The sequence below is a fragment of the Notothenia coriiceps genome, unplaced genomic scaffold, assembly GCF_000735185.1.
Source record: "Notothenia coriiceps isolate Sejong01 unplaced genomic scaffold, NC01 NC01_scaffold00000709, whole genome shotgun sequence".
Lineage (NCBI taxonomy): Eukaryota > Metazoa > Chordata > Actinopteri > Perciformes > Nototheniidae > Notothenia > Notothenia coriiceps.
The window spans coordinates 1,406-15,294 of NW_011333410.1; the positions used below are offsets into that span (position 1 = coordinate 1,406).

Sequence of the window (13,889 nt, forward strand, 5' to 3'; positions counted from 1 at the left end):
GTAAACTATTCAGTATGAGATTCAATTATAGTATTTCTGTAGCTCAACTGAACTCAATAACAAACAGAAACAGTGATCTAACTTTGAAGACTTCAGGAAATAATCAAAAATGACATAAATAGTTTTTTTTAAATATTATTTTGTAGCAGTTATTGGCATTACACATGATCAGTTTCACTTTATGAAAAACTGCCAGCCCTATACAGTCATGATGATGCATCACCCTGTCTAATTTAATCTTAATCACAAATGTGAGTATTGACAAGAGGCTTATGCTGTAGTCGTGTTACCTGCTGTTCTTCTAACGTTGACACACACTCACGTTACCATGGAGCTGCTAAAGACCAGAGACTATTACTCCACAGCTGGACGGTCCTCAAGCCCAGCTGTGGGTTCACTTTGATCCACAGAGAAGCACTTCAGAGACGGTTACATTCCTGTGCAGCCACTCCTGAAAGATGAGCACACGGATAAACTGTAACCCCCTCAACCAAACACACACACACACACACACACACACACACACACACACACACACACACACACACACACACACACACACACTCTCTCTCTCTCTCTCTCTCTCGCCCCGCCCTCTCTGACCTCATCATGCCGATCACTGCTCTCCTCCTCCGGCTCTCAGTCTGGCGCTCTCCGCTCTCCTCACCACGCAGCTTTTCTAATTCCTCCTCCTCAAAAAAAAGTGTGTCCGGACCAAAAAACTGCAACATTCCTGAGGACTACTTTTTAAACTGCTGGTGAACGTATCATTCCTACAGAGCAGAAGAGACACTTTGGACCAACACCTGGGCAGCGTTTACTTCCTGGTTATATAACTTTTTTCTTTGCACTTGAACGACTCCTTTACATTCCAAAGACTTTGGACCAACATTTTTGTCTTTTTCTTCAGAGTTCTTAGTGTTTGACTCTAACTAAACCAAATAAGCAGTTCACTGTAGCGACTTTTTTTATATTGCACAACCCAGAAATAGTCTTAACTGCGTTTTTTCCCTTTACGCGTAGTGTTCAATTAAGTAACCAAACAGGCAATAATGGCAGGTTTGAACTCTCTGGATGCCGTGAAGAGGAAGATTCAGAGTTTGCAGCAGCAGGCCGACGATGCAGAGGACCGGGCTCAGGTCATACAGAGAGAACTGGACAGTGAACGCGAACTCCGGGGGAAAGTGAGACAAATACTTTTTAAACCTCTTTTCCCTGGGTCTTAAAACCCCAGTTTCTCTCTATTATCACCTGTCAGTCTTATACAATGGTTTCAACTTCTCTATATTCACACTGCTCAGGCTGTGAAAAATACTGAAAAGTTCATGTCATTGATTCATTCGCGGGCGTGATTGTGCCACAATGCAAGGCGTTGGTCTGCGCTGAAAAAAACTTTGGATTCCTGCAGGTCTGTTGCGCATGCGCAGTGGTGTCTGATTCACAGGCCGCTGTACCGTGAATGGTGTGTAGACCACGTAGACAGCATTGGAGCTATTGTGCAATTTAATTAATCTATTAGACTCACCGGATTACTGCTTATTAATACATCATGTTCATATTTAATTGTATTATACTTTAAACTACTTATTAATGAGGTTTTAGAAGCTTTTAAGAGCTGGAAACACTTAGATTAAAGGGATAATGTTGTGACGCTTTGCTCAGAAGCACTTCAGCAGAGGGGTTGTGTGCCAGCAGCAGCTGCCAGGGTAACTGCCCAACCACCATCCTGTCTCCACCAATGAAAGGAAAATAAAAGGCATATACTTAAAAGTATGCCTACTCTGTTATTAAGGAATCAAAGGAATAGCCTGGAAATTGGGCAATTTTTAACGAGAGTTGAAGCTATTACTTTCTTAATCGATCAACAGAAAGTGAATCAACAATTTCAAACTTTTAGGGAGTTTCTTTAAGCCATAATGTCATAGAAATACTGTTCTCAGCTTCCCAGATGTTAATATGTTCCAGTTTTTTTACACCTCCATGAAAATCAACTTGACATTATTTGGTTTTAGACTGTTGGTCAAACAAAACAAGATAATTGAAGATGTCACTTGACTTTAGGAACTTGGAAAGTACATTTGTTTGCTATTGACTGACATTATGTAGATCAAACTGTTATTCTGTAGATAAATCAATTCGATCATTAACAAATGAGATACTTTTAATCATCTTTAAAGTCATTTTAATGCCAAAATGGCAGAAAATGCTGTTTTAAGCCTCTCAAATATGGAGATTTCTTAATGTTACGCTTAATTCATACTTAAGTGACTCTCTTTGGGATTTGAATTGACGCACAAGACATTTTTAGGCATTGCATTGATCTTTGAGTGACTACAAAGGACATTTTCCACTATTTTCTCACATTTGTTTGACCAGAAAAATATTTGACAGATTAATATATAATGAAAATAGCATTGTAGACCCACTTCCATGCGTTTAAGATTCATCAGTACAGTAGCAGAAGCAGGAGAACAATTCAGATTGAGTTACCACACAAAAATGTGGTTTCTCGACGCGGGGATGTTTTGAAAATGACTCATACAGTACGTATTCACCCATGTCTGTCACCTGCCTCTCTCTTGACTCAGCCCACTTCCGAGGACTGTAGCCACACACAGAAAAGGTGTGGTGCTTCAATTGGAGAAAAAAAAATGCTTAGCGGCACAGTTAGGTAACAGTCTTGACTTGTTTCACGTGCTGCTTTATGGCATTCGGAGCCATATCCTTTTGCATAGGAGCCGGTTAATGACAGGACAAGAGGAGAGATTGAAGGAGAGTGGGAGGGGAAGGTGTGGCTGTAAAGATATGGAGCTGAGATGATGAAAGGAGCTGGTGTGCTGTAGGATTTACCCCTTTTGTTACAGACTGCCTATTAGGTAACATGGTCCTTTGACAATAGGGCGTTTGGTCGCCTTGTGGGTTAGGGTTCTATATATACACATCAGTGACGTCAGTAATCATTATTTATAATAATTACAGTGTTTAAATTCAAGGGCATAGTTTTCTTATGGTCAATTCATGTTGGGACCGACCTTAACTCTATCATTAAGTATTGGGATGTTGTCTTTGTTCGGTCGATGCTTTCTCAAGGGTTGGTTTTATTGGTCTTTTTGGTTTTAATGAACCAAAATGTTTTTATTTGATTCATGCTGACGACCTTCTTGCATCAAACATCTCTGGTAACACATGTTTTAAAGCTGTCCTCTTGCATTATTATTTGTGTAAATTCAATCGACTTATTGCTTGGTTGGCAAAGGAGGAGCCAGCTGGTTTTGACTCATTGAATGTCTGTTTGTTTTGTTTAGCGAAATCTTCAACTTGCAGGAATACTTCTCAATGGAAAGCATAGTAAATGTGCTTAATAAACAGATTTCTGGTAACATTTCATCTTTTGGGATAGAGAGGCTGACATCTACTATCACTTTCTGATGTAAATTGAGGCTTTGATGTGTTTCCAACCAAATGCAAGAGTGATATACTGCTTCAGAGCCAGATGTGGTGACGAGCACTTTTTATAAGGACGATTCAGGTGTGGATTTTTAGAGATATTACGGTAACTGTAAACACTTAACACCGTGATAAATATTTATGAGCAGATATAAAGACACTTCTACCATAAATCCACAGTTCATATCGCCTAGTTACAGCTGTGTTGAATACATTAGTGCCGTTCATTGAATGAATGTGTTGACAAATAGATCAATTAACACTTAGATAGCGCCCATATCAGCTACTACGTTAGAGTATGTGTAAAACAACTTGTTTACAATGCTTGTAAATAAATAGGAGGGTTGTAAGACTTTGTATTTTGGAAAAAGTGTTTCCATTTCAGCCTTAAAGTGTAAAAGCAGGTTCAGCTTTTTCACTTCTCACTCCATTCAAAGTGAAACAGCGTTTGTGTGGCGAGGCTGCTGTGGTCCCAGATGTGAATAATTAGGACAACCTGCAGTTATTCCATGGCACAAAAACCCTTTTCATCAGAGCACAGGGAGATCAAAACACGTTCGCCGAGTGTTAAGGAATCATTGTTTGGAGGCAGGGAAGAAAAAAACGACTTGGCCACATATCTTACTAAAGAATAAAAGAAATGTAATTGCCTCGTGTTACTTCATTGTGGTTTTTTGACGCCTCTGGAGACGTTACTCAATAATGCTTTAAGTCTCTGTCAGCTTACACAAGAGACATTGTGTTAAAACGCTCTTTTGACCGCCTTAGATGTTTTTTATTTACGGATGTTAATCTCAATGAACTGTTCATTCTTCATAGTGTTTACAGCAGCTGCTTGTTTGAGTCGAAGGTCGGGCTGAAGACGAAGATTTGTTCTTCATTCATGACCCTGAGAGCTGTGTGAGCAACACAGATAAACTAGACTGGCTGCTTTTTATATCATGGAAGCAAATGTGTGAAGGTTGATTTTATGTTATTGACACATTCCATCATGTATTCAGGGTTCCCATGCCTTCTTAAACATCAAATATAGAGACCTTTCATGGACTTTTCAGACCAACTTTTACAAAAATGTATAAATTCAGGCCTTTTCAATTCCCCAAGTCTATAAATTTATATTTTGAAGTCCTTAATTTTCCCCTCATCATTCACAAACTCTCATGCAGTTAAAGGACCTGTCGGAACCATGTTTTTTATACTGAGATAAAATAATGACTTGGCTAATTTCAGAACAGTCAATTGGATTTCCCGTCACTTCTTGCCATACATTTTAAACTCATCAAAATCTAAAGACAGATAAAAGGGGAAGTGGGACTCAAAATCCTATTATATTACACTCACTCACTCACTCACTCACTCACTCACTCACTCACTCACTCACACACCCAGGCTGCCCCTCCCAGGATGTCGTCTGCCGACTCTGGCGCAGCACTTCCTGTGTTTCTACTCCCAACACTTCCTGTCCCTGAGCTTCAGCCCTGATCAACAGGAAGATTAGTGTGTGTGTGTGTGGACCAAGAGTACATGGATTCCAGTTAGTGGCACACAATTTTCGTACAAGTTTAATACTAAAGCCCATCTTAAAGCCATGTAACCTACTGATTTCAAACCATACCTAATTATATGTCCTTTTTTATTTTAATATCTACTGTAACGTAATGGCATGAACATTGGATTTTCTAGATATGCATTACAACAGTTCTCATTTAATAATTAGGGCTGCAACATATAGTGATTTCTTTAATTGATTATTCTGCTAATTGTTTTCTACATTAATCAATAAATAGTTTAGTCAGAAAATGTTGAATCCATAGTCTCTCAAAGTCCAAGGTGATTTCTTTAAATGGCTTGTTTTATACCCCGAAAAGATGTTATAAAATAAAGCTTGAAATCTCCATATGTAATGGTCTGAAACCTGCATTTTCTGACATTTTTGGATGGAAAATTACTTTGCAGTGAGTCGATGTTCCAAATATTTGGCAGTTATACGTTGCAGCTCTATTCTATACCACTTACACCACATATTGAAAGCTAATTGTACGAAGTCATTTAGAAATACTTCTCTCAGCTCAACAGTTTGTTAGAATCAGCGAGAGGTTTCATCTCTTTGCTGCTTATTGTGGTCCAATGGCTTGAGGGTTTTCTGATGGGCCTCTAGCCGTAGAGTGTTTTCTTTGGACCTTCTCCCTGGGAAGAGCCCAACTTTCCAAATATAACTGCCACATGTTGAGACGTTTTGGCAGTCGCTGTCGGCATTCTGGAGAAAACTCCCATGTTAGCGGTTTGTGGAAGTTGTGGTTTCGCTTTTATGCAGGACAAAGATGGTGCTAAATTAGCTATAATGTCATTTAGTAGATTAAGAGTGTAGAAATTATGCAGATATATTTTCTCTACGGATGCATGTAAGGCTTGGTGATGACATTTTTGCTGTTGTTTTTGTCAAAGCAGGATCTTTGCATCTGTTGGCGTGTTAGCACTGCACATAAATGTTTATATGGTACTTTAAAGCTAAATGAATACCATTTCCATTATCGTTTAAAGCTGAAAGAACCAAATAAACACTTTTATTTATTAAAACCGCTTCTAGGTTTGCTAGTTGGACTACATAATTGGATGCCATTTTTCCAGAAATGTAACATATATGCAAGAAGGACAACTGTCTTCATAATTTTGTCATAACTATGAATTCCTGAAGGGCAATTGTTCACGTTGCAATGACTCTCTTTTCCGGATAATTCACTTCAGTATGCAGCAGCGCCTGAACGACAGACTTAGCAGCTCATGATCTGTCCCTTTTTTTGCACAGAGAGATCTCATTGTTATGCTTGTCTGGAAGTTTAATGACCGTCTTTTACATATCACGCCTCATGACAGGCTGCCTTATACATTGAGTGCAGCTCTCTTTGCATGCCAGATGTTCGTGGGAAAAGATTACACGCTCACAGACACACACTTGCATTGAGAGTAGTGTTAGCAGCAGTGTCAGGAATAACTTCCCCTGAACCCCATCAGCATTGTGCAGCTCATTAGCCCACTGCCCTGGAATCAGCCAATAATTAGGTTCCTCTTTCGTCCTTGATCTTGTCTCCAATGCACTCAGGTATTTCTAAAGTCACTCCCTGTAGAGCTGTGCTGTATCTTCAAGTCAGATGTTAGACTGTTTACTAAGTACACAGCAGTGAAAGTGATGGAAAGATTATTCTAACATGATGTAGTCTGAATTAGTGCTGCAAGATTTGGGGAAATGATCTAATTGCGATTTTTCTGACAGATATTGCGATTCGATTTGCGATATTTGTTTTTAAGCGACCCAACGGAAGTTTATTGTAAAATGCGGCCATATCTCCGGCTAGGAAGGTCGTATCAACGTGCTCCCGTCTCTAGCACCCCCGCAGCCCGAGCTACGACTGAAAGAACTAAACTTACATGAGACTTCCGTTGGGTTGCTTTAAAGTTAAAGTGGACCTATCATGCTATATTTGAATAATATAGTGTAGGACCATACCTATATAAGGCATATTTATACTTTTTATTTTTCAAAATACCAAACAGATCATGCATTTTAGCCATTCCTCATTTCGCTCAATTTAACACTGTCTTTGCATGGGCTGATTCTGTGAGAACAGCACCATCTACAGGCCTGGCATATGTACTACAGCGTCTCCAGCGCTTTCGAACGGCAATGTCCGTGGCTGTCTCCTCCTGATTGGTGGAGTTGGCCCAATAGCCGTAGCGCCACTTCTGTGACGTCATAGAAGTGTTCAAATCTGGATCAGTCTGTATCAGATCCGTTGCAGCCCCTTTTTAAGAGATTTGGGTATGGAGGAAAATAGAGAGGGTTGTGTTTTCTGACACTTGGTGAGTTCCCTGGAACACCGGGGACACATATTTATGTATAAAAGACGTACAAAAGTGCATTTTGCATGATAGGTCACCTTTAAGCTTCAGTTTAAGACTCACCCTGTAATAGATCTAGAACATGTGATGGAGCATTACTAACCTGACTCAGATGGTTTCACCAAACCATCTAGGAAAGCTCCATTGGAAGCCATTTGGAAAAGGGCAGGCACTTTCAAAAATACGTGGCAGGTGATTGGATCAATCTGTCTATCACCTTCTATCATGGGCCACTTCTGATTGGTTTACAATGGCTGGATGTGGAGCACAAGCACAGCACTTCTGATTGGTGTGGATGACTGACACACAATAAAAAAAAAGTTTAAAAGAAATCGCAGGCTTTGCGATTTTTTTAATTGCATAATTTCAAATTTCGATTTAAAATCGATGAATCGTTCAGCCCTAGTTTGTGTCACTTTTTAATGCTGCTCAGAATAACCCTCCTCACTGACTGTTTGAGGAATAGTTTTTTCGAAAACAAGCTCACTTCCTTCTTGCCGCTCGATCGATACCACTCGCACGTCTGTATGTTAAATGTAAAGATTCATTCAACAGCTGTTAGATTAGCAGAAAGACTTGAAACAGCTAGTCTAGTTCTGTCTGTTTTTTTAAACTCTGCGCACAGTACCAGTCACAAATTCACCAGTTTACCTCTTTTGTTCTATTCAAAAGTGTAAAGCAATTCAATTTGATATCACGGAGTCTTGTTACTGTGCGTTTGCCAGGCAATTAGTTGAGAATATAAGGCCTAGTCCACATGTAGGCTGGGATTTGTTCAAATTATAGTGAAAAATCCCTTCCACACAACCACTGTTTATGAAAAATCTCTGCCCAAATGAAAATGCACAGTTGGAGCGCTGAAAAGCCCAAAAGTCAGGTTGGACCCCAATCAAATGAAGTGTTGGATATAACCATGTAGTATTGTGATGCCTCTGTTCCTCAATATAGTGGAACAGTAAATGTACAATAATTGGTAAGCTTGCATGTTTAGAAAACTTCTACTTATAAAGTTTGAACCAGCACTATTTTGGCCATGTCCTCTGTTTGCATGGCCTCGTTTTTTGACACCTTACAAAATAACGCATGTGCACACTTTAATGTTACAAGCTGAATAATGTACCCATCGACACTGAAAACTTGACTCAAAAGCTGTATTTTCAGTCACTTAAAACCCCTTGTGGGTGTGGAGAAAAAACCTGAACACTTAAAACAAAAAGCAACATTTTTTAAATGCCAATGTATGTGTCGACTGGGCGTGAGGAGGAAAACCCACTGAAGCTGTTACGGTTCAGTGTTGGTATGGATGAATACAACAAGATATAAGAAGTGAGTTGCTTTAGAGGTGCAGGTAGGTGGATGTAGCTCCTTCCGGGAAAAGATAAGCTAGCTGTTTGTGCTAAGCTAACCACATGCTGGATGTAGATGGGTATTGACTGTAGCAAATTCCCCAAAGTGTGTGTGTGTGTGTGTGTGTGTGTGTGTGTGTGTGTGTGTGTGTGTGTGTGTGTGTGTGTGTGTGTGTGTGTGTGTGTGTGTGTGGCCGCGCGCCTCAATCTTCCTGATACTCCACCACAAACATTCTCCATAGTTTGTTTTACCATATAAGGCAGTGTGCGTCCCTGGCAGCCGGAGAATGCAAAGCGGTTGCTAAAGGAAGGGGCATGGCCACGAGACGGAGAGAAAACCAGCTCTGAAAGAAAGAACAATCAAAGGGAGGAAATGAAAGGATGTCGGGCAGCACACTTCCTGTCACTTATTTTTAAGATCCTCTTTTGTAAAGTCACATTACCATCTATCCTGAGAGTGTGTTAGGCTTGTCATAAGACTATAGTTCTTGTGACCTTTACCTGAACATTGTCGTCTGTTATCTGTGTGGCTATCTCTGAATACTCAAAGTGTTTGTGTGCTTTAAGCATTGGTTAAATAAAACTGCAGAAGGGAATTTACTTTCAAACATTCTCTTCAGGACTTACAGGAAAAGCTTCTCTGGTCATGGCTGAGTGAATTAGAGGCGTGAGAGTGTGTACTTTATGCTTTCTTACTTTACACAAGGCTATGTCTGTCTGAAAGGGGATTCCCCCATCTGTGAGTGTGAACATTTTATAACAGAAAGCACCCCAGGTTGCACACATTTGGAGATATATGTTACCGGCATTGTGGCGTTAGGGAAGACTTTGGTTTGTGTGTTACTTGACGACACGTGCGGGAAACCTGCCTGGTTGCTAGCTGCTGATGTTTGTTTTAGAGCAGCAGAGATTGACAGTGACTGTTTGCATGTTTTTGTGTGTCTGCAAGTGCATCTACAGCGTCTGACGTGCCTGTGTGGCTCACCTAACGCTCATGAATAGCATGTTTGTTTGTGTGCAGACTGGTCCACTGCATTGCTTCACTCCGGACTCAGGGAGTTAAAATACTTGTTATTTCAGGCTCTGATTAAATTCTGTTTGCCGTTTCTCAGCAGCGACATGAAGTGTTGACCTTGCTGATGAGATTTCAAGATGTTTGACCGATTTATGGCTTTTCATTCATTCCGTGTTAGGTTTGGTTTTTCCTCCTATCAAGTTCTGGTTGTTTTAAGGCATGTCAACGCTAGTTCGCAGACATTTCCTGTCTCATATCAGCGGCCTCCCCCTGTGGGTGCAGCAGGGCAGGACCTGGGAGAGGACAGAAAGAGAAAAAGAAGGAGAGGTGGAAAGACTGACTGGCTGGCTAGTCAGCAGTCTAGGGTGACATGGAGAAATTAAAATAGGGGCCTGTGCCAACAAGAAGGAAACCATGCTTTCATTTCCTGAAGTATGGAGTGTATGACAGAATGGAAGAATAGACTGTATCGAGGTCTATTTATTCCCAGCTCAAACAGACTTAATAACTTTTCCATTCTTTCTGAGCTCTTCTCTCCACAGTGTTACCTTTCCTCCTCACTGCCCATCCTTTCTTTTTACTTCTCTTAATGACTTTATCTCGCCAAGATCATATCATCAGCATGACTCACATACGTGTAGGCTGAAGTGCAGACACTTTAACTGGCAGCTTGACTCCTGGCTAATGAGTCACTGACCTACAAACTGCTGCCCTGCCACTGAGCACAGAAAAGCGTCTGTTTGTCTAAGAAATCCCCAGCTGCTTCACTTTAGCAACACAGGGACTAAACTTGTGTGAGTACTCGGGGTTTGAATGGATAATTCAGCTTTGTATAGCAGTTTGAAAGTGCAGTGATGTGCTGTTTGAGCAGACTGGTTGTAAACTTTGTAACAGTGGACGCTCTCTTTGTGAAACAGACTTGGACTTGGACTAGTTTCCAGATTGAAAGCGGCTCCCTAGGAGGATCAACTGTGTGTCCAGCAGAGAGGAAATGCCTGTGTAGTTGTCTGTTTGCTTTCTTTTTCCTCTCTCAGCCTTTTGTTGACAAAGGGCAGATGAGAAGAATCCCATTCGTCCGCCCTGCTTGGCCCAGCTCTGAATTCACAGTCACCGGAAATGAAGTCTTTGTAAACGTTTCATTCACATCCAGAGTCCTGCGATGTTTAGATATTACAAAGGATTACTCTTTCCAGGCAGACTCAGCAGTTAGTGGTTGTGTTTTTGTAGGTAGGCCATGCCTTTATACTGAACATTCTCCAGCTGTCTCCATTTCACCTATTATTCCTACCTAAGCTACACAACCTTTGATTTGGGAAACATGAGCATAGGAGGAACAGATATCTCACAGATGGAATCGAAAGCATTTTAGTTTGTGTAGTTTAAACTTTCTCATTTGTATTTCATTCTTGTGTACAGAACACAAACACAGTAGAGCGATTAATAATAATTAAATCAACACATTTTACACAAATGTTATTTCAGAGTAAGAGGTTAGGCAAAGCAATTTTATTTATTTTATTACAGGGCAGTTCAAAGTGCTTTGGAAAAGCATTTAGACGAGAAAGAAATGCTTGAAAAAGCATTTCACCAAATGTTTGTTTACCTTGCTCAATCGATTAGCATTTTAACAGCTTTCCAAATAAAATGCACTGTAACTTTGCAGTGGTGAAACATGGTGAGTGCTTTCTTCATAACTACTTTGAAATATACAAAAACATTACCAAAACTACATCATCCTGAATTTTCACAAGCATCTTCTTTACTTTCCTCGTAAACGTAAGAAACCACAGGAGTGGGTTTTAGAAGTGGAACATACCTAGCTGTAGCATAGAAGGTAAACACAATTAAATCTGTGCTTAGATGTTTCCGTTTAAGACATTTTTAACAACAAGAAACTGTTGTTGCCCTGCACTACTTGTATGAGAAGCTCATGGATAAAATGACTGATTGAAGCTTCCACATTTCGGCTGAGACACGACATCACACGGGGTTCCTGGGAAATAAACTTTGATCCCAGTCTTGATTTTATTTTATTGCATTGCAACATGATCTCAGAAAGAGCTTAAAACAATAAGGTATGAGTTCAACTAAGTTAATCTCAGCTAATATATATCAACTTCAATTCCCTTGTGTTTAGAGAGGAATAATAACACGGTTGTTTTTTACACCGTTTATTTCGCTGCACAGAACATTTGAAAAAAGCTTCAGGTCCATATTTCCCTTCGAGCCATTCATACTTTTCTCAAGCTTCCCCCCTCTGCCCTCTTTGGGCCTTTTCCTTCTCTTCCTGTTTTATGACGGGAAAGAGGGGGAAGGGGAGACCAGCTTGGATGATTTAAAGTTGAATGAATGACTAAATGTCTCCTTGTTTCCTCTCCTGTCAGGCGGAGGGAGATGTAGCCGGTCTGAACCGTAGGATCCAGCTGGTGGAGGAGGAACTGGACCGAGCCCAGGAGAGGCTGGCCACGGCGCTGCAGAAGCTGGAGGAGGCTGAGAAGGCCGCGGACGAGAGCGAGAGGTACATTAAAGGGGACCTATCATGCAAAATGCACTTGTTGATATCTTTTATACATAAATATGTGTCCCCGGTGTGTCAGGAAACTCACAAAGTGTCAGAAGACAAAACCCTCTCTCTTTTCCTCCGTACCCAAATCTCTAAAAACGCGGCTACAACGGAGTTGATCCAGATTTGCGTCCGATATGACGTAATATCTGAAATGTGGACCCAAAGCACTATCAGAAACAATGCGCGACTGTTTTGGACGCAATGTGTTGTGTGTTTACATTAGCAAGCATCGCTAACACTCAGAGCTAACCTGTACTGGAGAGAGTATGTGTAAAGAAGCAGGAAATCAAAAAAGGAACTCACTTTGTGATAAACCCGCAAGAGAAAAAGCATTTGAGCTCCATACTGTTTCAGAAATAATCCTTGATGTGGTTTGGAACTTGATGGCGTTTAATCACAGCAGAATTTAACTTTATCTGCCGGTATAATTCTGATCAGGCATTAGCTCCGCCTCCTTTTTTTTTTTTTTTCAAGCTAAGGACCCAGATCAGCGTTTCTCTAACAGGCCTGAAATAGAGGGATATGAGGGATGTCTAAAATCCATGATCTGTTTGGTATTTTGAGCAAAACACATCATAGACATGTTTTTATATATATCTGAGACCCATAATATATGCCTAAAAATAGCATGATAGCAGACCTTTAAAACGTTATTAAAACCTTATTTAACCGACATTTTCTTTAGATTGAAATGTTGTGATAGTTTCTTTATGTATTAGAGAACATGTGTTTTTACCTGGCTATCAAAGCGTCATTGAAAACCTTTTTTGTGTCTTGTCCAATCAGAGGGATGAAGGTTATTGAGAACCGAGCGGGTAAGGACGAGGAGAAGATGGAGATCCAGGAGATTCAGCTAAAGGAGGCCAAACACATCGCAGAGGAGGCCGACCGCAAATACGAGGAGGTGAGACTGACTTCCTGATTTTAGTCCTTATTTTCACCTACTCTTGTCTTTCGGATTATGTTAAGTCTAAAATGTTTAAATGTTTTCTCCCCAGGTGGCCCGTAAGCTGGTGATCCTGGAGGGAGAGCTGGAGAGAGCCGAGGAGAGGGCCGAGCTCTCAGAATGGTAAAAAGCATTATCATAACTCGAAAACACACTAGGGCTGTACCCGAATATTCGTTCGTTGGAGTACTATTCGGGTTTCAATTTCGTTATTCGGATGTTCGTTTTTTTTCCGTTTTTGATTGAATTTATTGAAATCTCCCATATCAACGTAAGGGCTTGTGCCTCTTCGGGGGTGCTAACACTTAACCATAAACTTTATCGTTTACTTTCTCCGTCTTTATATGTAGATATTACTTTTCTCCGTTAATCTAAGTCACGTTGTTTCCTTAGCAACAACAACTTCCTGTCAACAGTGCTAACTCTCCTTCAAAATAAAAGCATGTCCATAAAAAATAGGAAGCCAAGCCAAATTACACTTTCAACTGCAACGAAAGTAACAAACACAATGCGATATCCTTTTCAATATCAAAGAACACAAATTGGGTTGTATACATTAACAAATAAAACAACAATACTGTAGAATAACAAAATGAATGCCATGAATAAACCGAAATACATACACGTGTTGAAGCGGTTCGCTGCTGATTACTACGCCCCGCCCCCCCCCCC

The 13,889-nt window shown here is 40.4% G+C and overlaps 1 protein-coding gene across 1 annotated transcript in view; it reads left to right on the forward strand.

Annotated features, from left to right (window-relative positions):
* Positions 1–617: 617 nt before the first annotated feature.
* Positions 618–13,889, forward strand: part of LOC104956979 (tropomyosin alpha-4 chain-like) — a 17,552-nt gene continuing 4,280 nt past the window's right edge. The window contains exons 1-4 of the mRNA XM_010784572.1: positions 618–1,184; positions 12,090–12,223; positions 13,058–13,175; positions 13,270–13,340. Coding sequence (XP_010782874.1) covers positions 1,053–1,184; positions 12,090–12,223; positions 13,058–13,175; positions 13,270–13,340 — 455 coding nt within the window. The 5' untranslated portion in view covers positions 618–1,052. The remainder of the gene's footprint in view (positions 1,185–12,089; positions 12,224–13,057; positions 13,176–13,269; positions 13,341–13,889) is intronic.